A 14,310-nucleotide genomic window follows, 5' to 3' on the forward strand; every position below is an offset into this window, starting at 1 on the left:
CTAGAACCTCTCTCTTGCATCTTTGTGGTAAATGTCATCATATGCACACACTTTTTATTTCCATCCTTCCAACTCTAGTTCAACAATAACATAAAGGTCTTGGGAAAATAAACTTTAGCCAATTCTTAAAAACTGCTTTACTGACCAGTCGTTAGGTCAATAAACTAAATTCAGAATTGGGAAATCCTATGTTAAGGAAGAAAAATGCCTTCCTCATAGACATAGTTTTTTACATACCCCTTTTACATTACATGTAAAAATATTTTCCCATGGTTCTGCTAAATTTCTAGAGCAACAGCACAGAGCATGGTTATTTAAATATTACTATTCCACAGAGTCAACTAAAACTTCAAAAAGAAATGGAAATTAACCATGCTATCACATAAACTGATTACTCTTTTAATTACATTCTTTCCAGGTTTAAAGGAGAGAAATTTAAAAGTCAATAGACAACACATAATGTATAGCACACCTTAAAGTGAAAATAACACTGGTCAAGAGTGATTGTAATGAAACAGTATTTTTCTATTGAAGCATCACTTCAAATTATAAGGAAAATTTGCTATAACAAAGTACAATTGCCCAGGAAGGAATCAAATATATAAACTATGAATAACTTATCCTATAAAACAAACCTTATCATAATGATTGTTTATTTTCATTCACAGTTAAAAAAACCAAAACACCAGATGAATCATTTAAAACTCCACTACTCAAGCCACTAGTACATGTCAAACTGTCCATTAAACACTGAAAAATCAATAAACCAGACCATACAAGGTGTATCTAATGGTTTGAAGAGTGGCTAACCGTACATCTCAACAAGGTGTACAAGGCCTTACTTTATTTGACCCTTACTCATCTGCCGCCCCCCTCCCACTCCCGCTTGTCTCTCAACCACATTCCTCTTACATCTCCACCCTCACTACATAGATTACAGCTCTTTAAAAACACCATGTTCTTGCTCACATTTCAAATATGTTCCCTACCTTTCTGGTCCACTTGAAGAAGTTAAATCTAGTATATTTTAAGACTTGCCTCAAGATTTGGATAAAGGATTAGTATCCAAAATCTATAAAGAACTTACCAAACTCAACATCTGAAAAACAAATAATCCAGTGAAGAAACGGGCAGAAGACATGAATAGATACTTTTCTAAAGAAGACATCCAGATGGCCAAGAGACACATAAAAAGATGCTCAGCGTCACTCATTATCAGGGAAATACAAATCAAAACAACACAGATATCACCTCACACCGGTCAGAGTTGCTAAAATTAACAACTCAGGAAACAACAGACGCTGGTAAGGATGTGTAGAAACCCTCTTGTACTGTTGGCGGGAATGCAAACTGGTGTAGCAACTCTGGAAAACAGTGTGGAAGTTTCTCAAAAAATTAAAAATAGAACTACCCTATGACCCAGAAATAGCACTACTAGGAATTTATCCAAAGGATACAGGATTGCTGATTCATAGGGGCACATGTACCCCAATGTTTATAGCAGCACTTTCAACAATAGCCAAATTATGGAAAGAGCCTAAGTGTCCATCAACTGATGAATGGATAAATAAGATATGGTTTATATATACAATGGAATACTACTGGGCAATGAGAAAGAATGAAATCATGCCATTCGCAGCAACATGGATGGAACTGGAAGGTATTATGCTGAGTGAAGTAAGTCAGAGAAAGGCAGATATCAAATGTTTTCATTCATGTGAATCTTGAGAAACTTGACAGAAAACCATGGGGAAGGGAAGGGGGAAAAATAGTTGCAGAGATGGAGGGAGACAAACCATAAGAGACTCTTAAATACAGAGAACAAATAGAGGGTTGATGGGGGGGGGTGGGGGAGAGGGGAAAATGGGTGATGGGCATTGAGAAGGGATGAACACCGGGTGTTGTATGTAAGCGATAAACCACAGGAATCTACCCTGAAAACCAAGAGCACACTTTACACAGTTAGCCAAATTGACAATAAATTATATTAAAAAATAAAAATAATTGAAAAAAAAAAAGACTTGGCTCAAGATTAACCTCCTCTATGAATACTTTGCCTACCATACTAAGCTCTCCACACAATCTATGACTGGTTCTTTTATCCCCCATTTTCTCTCTATATAGTTGACCTGTTAACAATACGGGTTTGAATTGTGTGGGTTCACTTATATATGGGCTTTTTTCTCAATTAATACATTACTGTAAATGTATTTTCTCTTCCTTATGATTTTCTTAATAACATTCTCTTTTCTCTAGCTTACTTCATCACAAGAATATAGTATATTATACATATACAGAATATGTTATTAATTGACTTTTTGTGTTATCAGTAATGTTTCCAGTCAACAGTAGGCTATTAGTAGTTAAGTTTGCTGGGGGGAGGGGAAATCAAAAGTTACAGTGGACCTTTGTGCAGCGGGTCAGTGCCCCTAATACCCTGTGTTGCTCAAGGGTCAGCTGTAGTATCACAATACCTGTGGTATTTGAGTACACTTACTTAATAATATGTCTCCTCCTACTGAACAATTAATTTCCTGAGAAAAGGTGGCTATCTTAATTCATCGTTTTATGTCCAATAACTAGCACTGTACTTCATATATGGTAAGCATACAAGTATATGAATGGATAGATGCATGAATTCAGTATGACCTTGTTAATGAGGTAGACTATGAAAAAAAAATCTTAAGAACTAAAAAACATTCTCCCTCCAACAATCAGATTCAATTACTACTTAAAAACTGTGGCAAGGAAATAAGAAATAACAAACTTCACTGTAGATATTCAGAAGTGAAAAGAATAGTTTTTTTTTTTTTTGCTAACTCAAAAATAAAATTAGTTATACATTTGTAATCTTTGGTTTACTATAATTATAATAAGAAAACGTCTATGTATTCAATTATGATAAGCAAGTATCAATAGAATTTTCTTTATAAATCACAATTTTTAAAACAATACTATTATTTTCAGAATGTTAAAAAAATCCATTTATGAAGGTAGACCACCCCAATATAAATTAAATTGTAAAAAAGTCAAGATAAATGAGACTGATCACAGAACTAACAATACAATAACAAAACAATACAATAACAATAACTTATTTCCAACCTAAAGTCATCATTGCCATGGATTCAGTCCTCCAATATCTGTTTAGTTAAGTAATTTTCTCTGTAAAAGAAAAAATAACTAGTATTTTTTTCTGTATTCCTGACTGATACTCCATGTGATTTAAGATAATAATAACAGGGGCACCCGGGTGGCTCAGTCCGTTAAGCATCCAAGTTTGGCTCAGGCCATGATCTCGAACCCCGCGTTGGGCTCTGTGCTGACAGCTCAGAGCCTGGAGCCTGCTTCAGATTCTGTGTCTCCCTCTCTCTCTGCCCCTCTCCTGCTAATGGTCTGTCTCTCTCTGTCTCTCAATAATAAATGTTAAAAAAAATTTTTTTTAAATAATAATAATCACAGCTACCACGCAGTAAGTATTTACTAAATGCTACTCACCATTTCACATATGATACTTCATTTAAGGTTTATAACAATTCTATTATCTTTGCATTCATAGCCCTGGGAGACAGCCCAACAATAAAACAGCCTCTGAAAATTCAATTACCTAAAGTCTTACTACCAATTTTAAGGGGGAAAGGAAGGACTGTCTGATTTAAAAGCCTGTGTCCTGGGGCGCCTGGGTGGCGCAGTCGGTTAAGCGTCCGACTTCAGCCAGGTCACGATCTCGTGGTCCGTGAGTTCAAGCCCCGCGTCAGGCTCTGGGCTGATGGCTCGGAGCCTGGAGCCTGTTTCCGATTCTGTGTCTCCCTCTCTCTCTCTGCCCCTCCCCCGTTCATGCTCTGTCTCTCTCTGTCCCAAAAATAAATAAAAAACGTTGAAAAAAAAATTAAAAAAAATAAATAAAAGCCTGTGTCCTTTGTACAACAATATGCCACTTCTCTTAATTCATTAAAAATGTTACTCACCCAATTTATCCAGTATTAAAATTGTATTGACATTTTAAATTTATAACAGGAAAGGAATATAATGCCAATATTGACAGCAAAACTCAACACCTTAAGATAAACTTTTATGTAGCTGTAATTCATCATTTTGAGTAACATAACTAAATCATGGCATAGAAAGCAATTAAAATAACATTTTCCTTTGTGTGATATAAAAAACTTATTAAGACAGTTCTTTACTCCATAATAGAAAACAGACCAATTATTTCTGGATCAGTCAGTTTTTCAAAGCTTATTCTTTCAAACATAGAAACTAGTGAAACATATTTTTCTAAATCAGTAAGTCATTCAATATATTAAATGTCTAATATTTTGAAATTAAATTTTCATCAAAGAACTCTTAGAAATCTAAAACAATATACAAACATTAACCTTTTTTTTAGTAGAGTAGCCATACGACTTATTATTTAAACCTATACACTTTTTGAAGAAGGGGCCCTACTGATTATCATAATGTGACAACAGATTTAACCAGGACTGTCCCAATAACCAGGACAAGAGGACATCTTAACACCTTGTCCTCGGAGTCTTCTGCTATTCATCACACTCACAGTCCTCCTATAACTACTAAGTGGAAAGACACGCATGCCTACTATATAAGCCATTTGGCTACGTATTTATAGCAGCACAATATTAAACCGTCTTTGCTAACTATCCATGTTTTAAAAGGCTACTAAAGTAATTCACATTAATATAACACTTCAATAACTTCAACTATACCTCATTCTGAAGTTCATCACCACTTTTAACAGAAGCAAGCATATCGTATAAGGTACAGCAAAGATCTTCTATTCTTGTTGCTTCAGCCATTTCATTTAAAGTTGCATTTAAGTACTTCTCAACTTCACACCACAAAAAGGAGTCGTTTGTTTTTTCCACAGGCTTGAGCTCTGGTGTAGACTGCTCCTGAAAATGTTCATTCAGAAACTTCTTATAATCAAGGCTTATAGTTTTCTGGGGTTCACCATTTATTGGCAGTTCGTCAAAGTGGTCCAAATCATGCATGTCAAATGAAAATGCTAAATTTTTACCAAATAAAATTCTATCACCATATTCTTCTTCTGTCATCTGGATAAGAGCAGTAAGATTGTCTTGACGAAAATGAGAAATAATTCGATTAGTAGCATTACAAGCTGCAGTGGCAGATGATGATGGAAAAGGACCAAACATCTGTTTGATAGCCTTTGTCTCCTTGTGACCAACAGAGTCCTTCAAGTGAAATGTCTTGAAGAGAAATGCAGCCGCACTTTCAATTGCTTCTTTACCATTATCTATTCCAACTATTCGAAAATGAAAGAAACAGTATTAGCTCAAATGAATCACAGTTCAAGTTACTGTCTTCAAAAAAAACTACTACCAATATTCTTCTGGGTACTTCCAACAGTGAAAGTATACTGATAAAGATAAACAATTTAGGAGCAGAAAAATCCCTGTAAGTCTATTCCCAAATTCCCAAAGAAAAATATTATGTCAATAAATCATTATCAGTAATCATTCTCTATCTAAAAAGGAGAAACCCGCTAGTAACAACTCTTTACCTCTTTCTGAAAACAACTTGGGTGTTACATAAAAACTTACTTAAAAGTGATTTTTAAAAATTTTTTAAATGTTTTATTATTTATTTTTGAGACAGAGAGAGACAGAGCATGAGCAGGGGAGGGGCAGAGAGAAAGGGAGACACAGAATCTGAAGCAGGCTCCAGGCTCCGAGCTGTCAGCACAGAGCCCGACGCGGGGCTCGAACTCACAGACCATGAGATCATGACCTGAGCTGAAGTTGGACGCTCAACCGACTGAGCCACCCAGGCGCCCCAAAAGTGATTTTTTTGAACAGTTTTCATGGGTTAAATAAACCCAAATAAGGTTTAAAATACATCTGAATTATAGACTTTTGGAGCTAGAACAAAACGTCAGGAGATCTATAACTTCCTTTCCAATTTGTACTGTGAATCTCAGATGGCCAGAAATAGATTTATATAGTTTTCACTCAAAAACATTTAATAATATCAAGGATGGACATAATAGAATCTTTTCAAATAAACTTAGCCAATATTACAAAACATTTTTAAAAAACCCATTGTTTAAAGGCCAGAAGTAAATTCCTTACCAAAGTAAGAGTAAGTAAAGGAGCTGCCACTATTTTTTAAAGCATAAATTTCTCATCACTGATTTTCCCAAATAAAAGAAGGAAAGAACCTATATTTGTGTCATAGAATTCAAAGAATAGCCCGAGAGCAGAAAAAAAATAATTTTAATCTTCAGAAGACCTCAAAGTCAGTGTCTGAGCTTAAGGAATAAAGTTAGTAATGTAATACTAGTATCTTCCTGAAAACATTGCTACAATCATTATTGATCACAAATCTTAAGCAGTCTAGTACAGCTTGATATTCAATCCAAACTTCTACACTTTGTTTCCAAGTCACCCCAGGAGCTGACTCCATCCTTTTTTCCCATCCTCACTCGCCATTATTCATTTCCAACTTCAGAATTTCTTAACATCCAAAAACCACGTCCTGTCCTATTCTATGCCTGTCTCCACACCTTTATGTAACCTTCCCCAAGGCCTCTAATTGTTGGAATTTTACCCATGTTTCAGAATCCAGCTTAACTGCCTCTTTCAAGGTGAGCATGAATATTGATACAGTGTTGTACTGTCACTGCTCATACCCCAAAACAGGTGTCTCAATACAAATTTGTTGAATTAACCTAAACCCAGGCCTCAGTGATATCAGGCTAGTGTTTTTACACTATACCACGCTGCCTCAGTAATTTATCTGATGCTTACACAGGTGTGTGGAAGACTAATAATTTAGGAGTGAAAGTAATTTTACAATGGCCATTATTTCTAATAGCAATTTTACATGGCTATTATTTCTGATTTCTTCAACTATAAAGTCTACTTGTATGATTATAAAGAATTTATAAAACAGTATGGGACATATAATTAATCTTTTATTACTTAGGAAAATACATGACTAAAAACTTCTATAAATTAAATAATGCTTAAAATTAATTAAGTGAATAACATTTATCTACATTTTACTTAGTCTATACATGATGCTTAGAGACCTTGGGTTTTGAATCATTTAGGAATTGTGATAATTCTACAAATAATTCAACAGGGCTGGGACTACTGAGGTCTGAATAAAAATGAACTCTCATTTTCAAACTCACTTTATATCTAACATTGTAAACATGTATTCTTTTGTAAAAATATTTTGCACCTTGGGATTTTTCTTAAACTTACTAAGAACTTTTCCATTAAATTATCTCAATCTTTCCTAACAAAATTAGCTTCATCTTACAGACGCTAAAATGGAGACCCAGAGATAAATAATTTGGGAGAGATCAAACAGGTATTTACTTATTAAACAAGATTCAGAGCAGTGTTGTAACTCCTAAACAAAGTTCTTCTACTACACCACAATGACTCCCTATAAAGTCCCAGAAAGTAGATTTATCCCTAAGTCTCCTTTAGTAAATAAATGATAAATCACTTTAGGAAATAAATAAATGAGAGAATAGTCTTAATTTCTTACCAAAAATGGAATTAATTTATATACCATTATTACATCTCTGGTTAAAGTATGCTACAGGCATATACTGCATTCGTTAAATATAATGCAGTGGATCCATACATCTTACTAGAAAATAATCTTCATGGTATCAGAGAAAAGATAAGTTATGAGTCCACCTCTGAAGAAAAAGAAAATAACTACAGGCTCTTAGAAATAAAGATCGAAAACATTTTTTCAGGGTTTCAAATTTTTAAATGAGCATTGGTAATATCTATTTCCCCAAAACACACAGTCTTTAAAATATCTTTTTAATGTTTACTTTTGAGAGAGAGTGCGAGCAGGGGAAGTGCAAAGAGAGAGGGAGACACAGAATCCAAAGCAAGCTCCATGCTGAGCTGTCAGCACATAGCCTGACACCAGGCTCGAACATGATCATGGACCAGATCACAACCTGAGCAGAAGTCAGACGCCCAACTGAGCCACCCAGGCGCCCCTCTCTAAGTTAGATAATGTTGCTTCATAAACGTTAATACCCTTGCCTAACTATTCACTCTCCCATACAACCTACTCCAGTGTATCTTTGAGTAAGACACATGTTCGCACCACCAAGTGGTTTCTAAAAAGTGAACCAGCACCGCGATATTCAGGTGTCTGGGAGTTTGTTTTGGAGAAACATTAGCAAACACCATTTATGGCTACTGTTGGCTTTCCAACGAAGAGAGTACTGCATTTTGAAAACGATGGACTTCTCTGGGGCACTAAAACACACAAGGCCAACTTTTCGCCCCGCTGCCTTGCAGCAACCGCGCAAGCGTGTTTTCCGTGCCCAGAGACGCGACACGAATTCCAGCGCATACAGTCCGCACGTGATGACGTAGTCATCATAGGACGCTGGCCGTTGGCCGACCACCCCGATGAGAAGGTAGCTCAGGATTGGAGGAGACAACTGTGGCCTCACGCTGGCAGCAACAAAGGAGCCACAATAGTTTACTAACACTTGCCCACCCATGAAGCCAACACTCAGATCTTTTGGTGACTAAACTACATGAAAAGTATTTGAAAAACATGGAGAAAACATCTGAAGAAAGTGAATGCAGCTGGATGTCTGGCCTGTCACTGGTCTGGCAGGCCCCACCACCCCTCAATAGAAATGGCGTTAGAAGGGAAACCTAAGCGCGTCTCCATCAAGTAGCTGAACCAGTGCACAAATAACTGCGCCACATGGAGAGACCTCAGAAAACACGTGTGGTGCGCTTCTGGAGTGTAAACTTGTAAAAAGTAGTCCTTTTCTTACACCGTACTGAAAATTAAATTTGTTCACAAATAACCTCTTTATTTTTATGTACAGTGTAGTACTCATATTTTATGTACAATGTAAAACTGATAAACTTTTGAATGATTTTGTAGGCTAAAACTCTTGAACAGTTAACATTAGCTCCCAAATCTTCAAGTCTTTTCTGTTTTACACCACTGCCTGTCCTAATCTTTCTAGGCGGATGTTAGTAAGTTTAGTTGTGTCAAGATAAATATCAGTAAAGAATAAGATATACACTAAATAATCAACTCTCAAAAGCTTTAATGAAACTTAGTATCTCCAGACCTTTAAGAAAGCTAGTCGAGATACTCAACCATTTGAGTATCAAATGTTCTATCATAAAACACTAAACAAGATACACTGTAAATCAGAAAACTGGCTCTGTCACCTGCACTTCAACTGCAACACATTTAAAGAGATATGATGCTTAGAGGGTTAGTAGAATACTCTATATTAGTAATAAATACTTGCCCTTTCTACTTCAGTTACATTGAGAGAAAATAAGATGTGAAATGTACAATAAACTGTAAAGATATAACTGGTAACTGATTAACAAAACAAATTTTTAAAATCAGAGTTGAGTGATGACTATAATCATAAGTCATTCTCAATACAAAATTTACTTCTAATACTAAATACTTTTAATACTGAGAATTACAAGGTTGTAAATTATAACTTTTAACAAATAACCTACACCACAGTAGCTGGGGAATTCCTAAAACGGAATAAGAAATTTTTAAATTGAAAATTGAATAAAAATATCCATCAACTGCTTGCATTTCCATTTACAAGTTAACAAATGAGTTCCTTGATCAGTTAAATCTTCAATGTTTAGCAGAAAATATTTTATAAATATCTTATATGTTTATATTTTAGTATTGAAATGTTCAAAACAAATTTACTTTTTCATGTTATACAAAACTTTAAGTGTTCATTTTACTGAACACTTGATCTGCAATTGTAAATACCATAATATTATAACCCAGCATCAGTGTTACCTTAAGTTCATTCCATTTGTTATTATCAGCAACATAGCCCAACTACTATAAACATGTTATATCTGCATGGAGATTAGCTGATTTTTTAACTGGTAATTATGATAATTTTTCACAAATATGTAAAATATTTGTGCTATAAACTTTCCTAGGATAGCATCACATATAAAAAGATACAAAAATAAGGATTCAACTTAATCATACACTATTACATTCCCCAATCACATCTCTCCCTTTACATATTCCCTTCCAGTCTCTGTTGGTGTGCTTTTTAACAAGTACAGTATCTAAAATTGTCTAAAATGAATCTTGCAAGTATTTTCCTCATTTTACAGAGAAACTCAGATACATGAGATTAAATAACATACTAAGACTATAAGAGCAGGATCATTTGTTTTTGCATTATACCATCTTTCAAATTACCAAATTATCAAACAAACTTATAATAAATACAGATAACCATTTACCATGTGCTTTTGGGGGAATACATGGAACAATTTATGTGAGACAAATTTAAAATTGCCTAAGTAATACAATTTAATATAATGGATTTCATTTAAGAGTGTAACTACATCAAAGCACCTACAACAAAACCTCACATTAAGTAGGCACAGTATTCAAGAAATGTTCAATAACTTGAAGGACTTGCTTAAATGTTAAGATTAGTTTACACTTATATAGAAATCATTGCCTTCAGGGTGAGCAAATAAAGGAAAACAGAGAAACATACTTGGTAGAGAAAAAGAAGAGTACAAGAAACTAAAAATAGTCCAATGCACTTCCCCATGTTTTAAAGTCAGCCATTTAATTTTGTGTTATTAATTACAAAATGTGAATACTTATCTTACAGTGTAGACTTCAAGTCAGCATCCAGCCACTATATTATCATTTCTAGTACTATAAAATCCTACATCAAATTACAACTTGACTTCCCAAGCAACCAGGTAACATCAAAACATCAAGTTCATATAAAATTGTCAATTTCATTTATAATAGTGAAACCATTATTTTGAGCATCACTAAGGAAATAAACTGTACCTTTGAGCAAATCACATACCTCCCTGAGATCTGGCATTTTAAACTTTAACATCCAAGAGAAAAAATTAAAAAACAAAACAAACAAACAAAAAACAGGTGCTGTAAAGTTTTTCTTCAGTTCTGTATCCATTTATCAGATGCTTAGTAATATATTTGACAATATAAAGAAAATCAACTGTACCTTAAAAATGCCTCTACTAAGGAATACAGTGTAAATTACTTACAAATAATAATTTGTAAATAAAGAATAATATACTGATAAACTTCATAAACTGTAAAACTTTGATCCTATTTCCAACTCTTGCCATTGCTACAATGTCCATTCAATTTATAGTTGTTTTGCCATATTCTCAAGTAATCTGAGCTTCCTGTTTATACAGTTGATACATTTGCAAAGTCATCTATGATGTCATTAAGTTATTCAGCTCTTCCATTTTGTAATTTCTATGGCGAAACAGACATAAATATAACAACTCTGACCTGAACATCTACAACAAAATCTAAATCTGCCCCAACTGCCCTTCTCCATGAATCCCTTCCTGACTTACCCAAGCACTGTTCCTGCACTTTCTGTAACACCACATCACTGGGCACATATATCTGTCATAACATTTAACTACAAAGAACAACTATTTGTTTACCAATAGCTACTGGTACATGTAGGTTATAATAAAATTATTCACTGACAGATGTTTACCAAGCTTTACTTTAGACACTTTGCAGTCTTCCTTCACAACTACACAAAAATAAGAATTACCATCACTGTTACAGACGAGGAAATAGGATTAGTATTAATTAGCCACTCACCAACAAAGGAAAGAACTGAATTTGTACATCTATTAACTCATAACTTCAAACCATCTTAAACTATAGGAAAATCATATTCTGAAAACAAAACAAAAAATACTGAAACAAAATAGTTGTAAATATTCTAAACAACATTTTAACTGACTGGATCTATCCACATATCTAAAAAAAAAAAAAAAAAAGAACTACAGGCAAGTAGTATTCAGAAATGCAAAGGTTGATCAATTATTAGAAAATCTAACAACATACTACTCTACTCTCAAAAAATTAAAGATGTCTAGTGCACAGATATGATGACTAGATGTGGAGCACGTGGTGAACAAAAGGCAACAAACATGAAGAAAAGGCAAGCTATTAGCAGTCTTGGGCTCTACTATTACCAAGTTGCTGAATCCTACAGAGGGAGTTTGTGAGATAAAACATAAACCCACTTGGTCTGTTACCACAGTAGGCTTTGATATCTGAGCTGAATATATTCCTAATACATATTTATGAATGTATAAATATGTAATAAAAATAGGCATGAGAATGATAAATACAAATTTATTATATTTGTGATACTGGTTACCAGAGGCTGAGCAGTATTCACAATGAGTTCTGACCACATCGTTTTTATTTCTTTTTTTTTTTTTTATTATTTATTTTTGGGACAGAGAGAGACAGAGCATGAACGGGGGAGGGGCAGAGAGAGAGGGAGACACAGAATCGGAAACAGGCTCCAGGCTCCGAGCCATCAGCCCAGAGCCTGACGCGGGGCTCGAACTCACGGACCGCGAGATCGTGACCTGGCTGAAGTCGGATGCTTAACCGACTGCGCCACCCAGGCGCCCCCGTTTTTATTTCTTAAAACAGAAAAACTGAAGACAGCCAAGTGTTAAGCTAAATCGTGAATACACAGGTATTTGTTGTTTTTATTTTTATCAGTCTGAAATATTTCAAGAAAATGATAATATAAAAGCCATATTTTTATTGAATAAAACAAGAACATATACAGTACACATACAGCTCAAAGAATTATCACAAAATGAATGTACCTATGTAATTTGGAAAACTACTTCCAGAAAGAGATAATCAGCTCCCCAGAAACTTCGAAGTCCACCCCCAGTCATTACCTGCTTCCTCAAAAGTAGCCACTATCCTGACTTCTGAAACAGAGATTAATCGGGCCTAGTTTTCTCAACTTCATATAAACACAATTATCATCCTGTCCTTTTGTGTTTGGCTGCTTCCACTCAACACTGTAAGATTCATTTACAATGTTACATGTACAGTTCTAGTTCCTTATTGGTATAAGGTAGTCTACATATCATAATTTATCTATGTCCCACTATTTAACAGTGAACTGCGTTGTTTCCACTTTAAAGATATTATAAATAATGTTGCCATAAATGCACTGGTCTTTTGTATATATGTGCAGGAACTGTTACTGGATATACTGGATATATGTATATTACTGGATGATATATATAGCAAAACTTAAAATTTCACTTGTCCAACAACAGCAGATATTGTTATTCAAAGCAGCCATACCAATTTAAACTCTACCCAGCAATGCATGCAAATTCTTATTTCACATTCTTGAACCTGACCAACAATTGGTATGTATGTTGTTCCTTTAAATTTTAACCATTCTGATCAGTGCACATGTTAGTGGCATCTCTCTGATTACCAATAAGGTTGGACACCTTTTTATGTTTACTAGCCATTCAATTATCTTCTACATCTGCAAAGTGCTTGTTCAAGGCTCTTGCTCCTTGTTATATAGGATTACCTTTTCTTATTAATTTGTATAAGTTCATAATTAATGTAGATACAAACTCTCTTTGGGGTCATATATATTGAAGCTATATTCTTCTACTCTGTGACTTGCCTTTTTACTTCCAAAGAATAAAAAAAATATGTTTTAATGTAATTCAATTTACCAGTCATTCCCTTTAGGAAGGCTTTGTTTACTACTTAATATAATTTTCCAGAAAGATCATGAAGATATTCTTCTTTATCTTTAGAAGATTGTTTTGAGCCTCATGTTTTATTTTATAAGCTGCTTAGAATTATCTGTACAGGTATAATTTTTTCATATGCATATACAGTCGACCCAGCACCATGTACTGAAAAAACAACCATGCTTCACTACTTAATGGTGTTCATGGTAAAGAAAGAGCCCTATATCTGTGGGTCAGTTTCTGGACTCTATTCCATCCCACTGGTCTATTTGCCTATCCTTAGACCAACATCTGTCTAGTTTACTAATCTTTATAATAAGTCCATTCCCTCTATTTTTCAAGGTTGACTTGGCCGCTTTTTGCCTCTGAATTTCCATATAATTTTCAGATTATCTTGTCAATTTCCACATACATATGCACATCCTCAAACACAAACCTGCAGAGATTTTGATTAGGATTGCACTGAATCTGGAGGTCATTTGAGTAAAAAAATGGTATCTTTATAATAATGAGTATTCCAATCCTTTGTATATTATTCAATTTATTTAGGTCTTCTTTAATTTCTCTCAATATTTCAGTTTCCCATGAGGAAATCTTGCACATCTTTTGTTAAATTTACTTCTAGATATTTGATGACTTTTAATGTTTTTGTAAATGGCATTTTAAAAAATTTGCTGCTAGTAAGAAG

At 34.4% G+C, this 14,310-nt stretch overlaps 1 protein-coding gene across 3 annotated transcripts in view; it reads right to left on the minus strand.

Moving 5' to 3' along the window:
- The window catches only part of ASCC3 (activating signal cointegrator 1 complex subunit 3), a 359,136-nt gene that overhangs the window by 316,170 nt on the left and 28,656 nt on the right, over positions 1–14,310 (minus strand). For all 3 annotated transcript variants that reach the window (XM_058734818.1, XM_058734819.1, XM_058734817.1), the window contains exon 4: positions 4,728–5,287. In XM_058734818.1, the coding sequence (XP_058590801.1) occupies positions 4,728–5,287 (560 nt within the window). The remainder of the gene's footprint in view (positions 1–4,727; positions 5,288–14,310) is intronic.

The sequence above is a fragment of the Neofelis nebulosa genome, chromosome 6, assembly GCF_028018385.1.
Source record: "Neofelis nebulosa isolate mNeoNeb1 chromosome 6, mNeoNeb1.pri, whole genome shotgun sequence".
Lineage (NCBI taxonomy): Eukaryota > Metazoa > Chordata > Mammalia > Carnivora > Felidae > Neofelis > Neofelis nebulosa.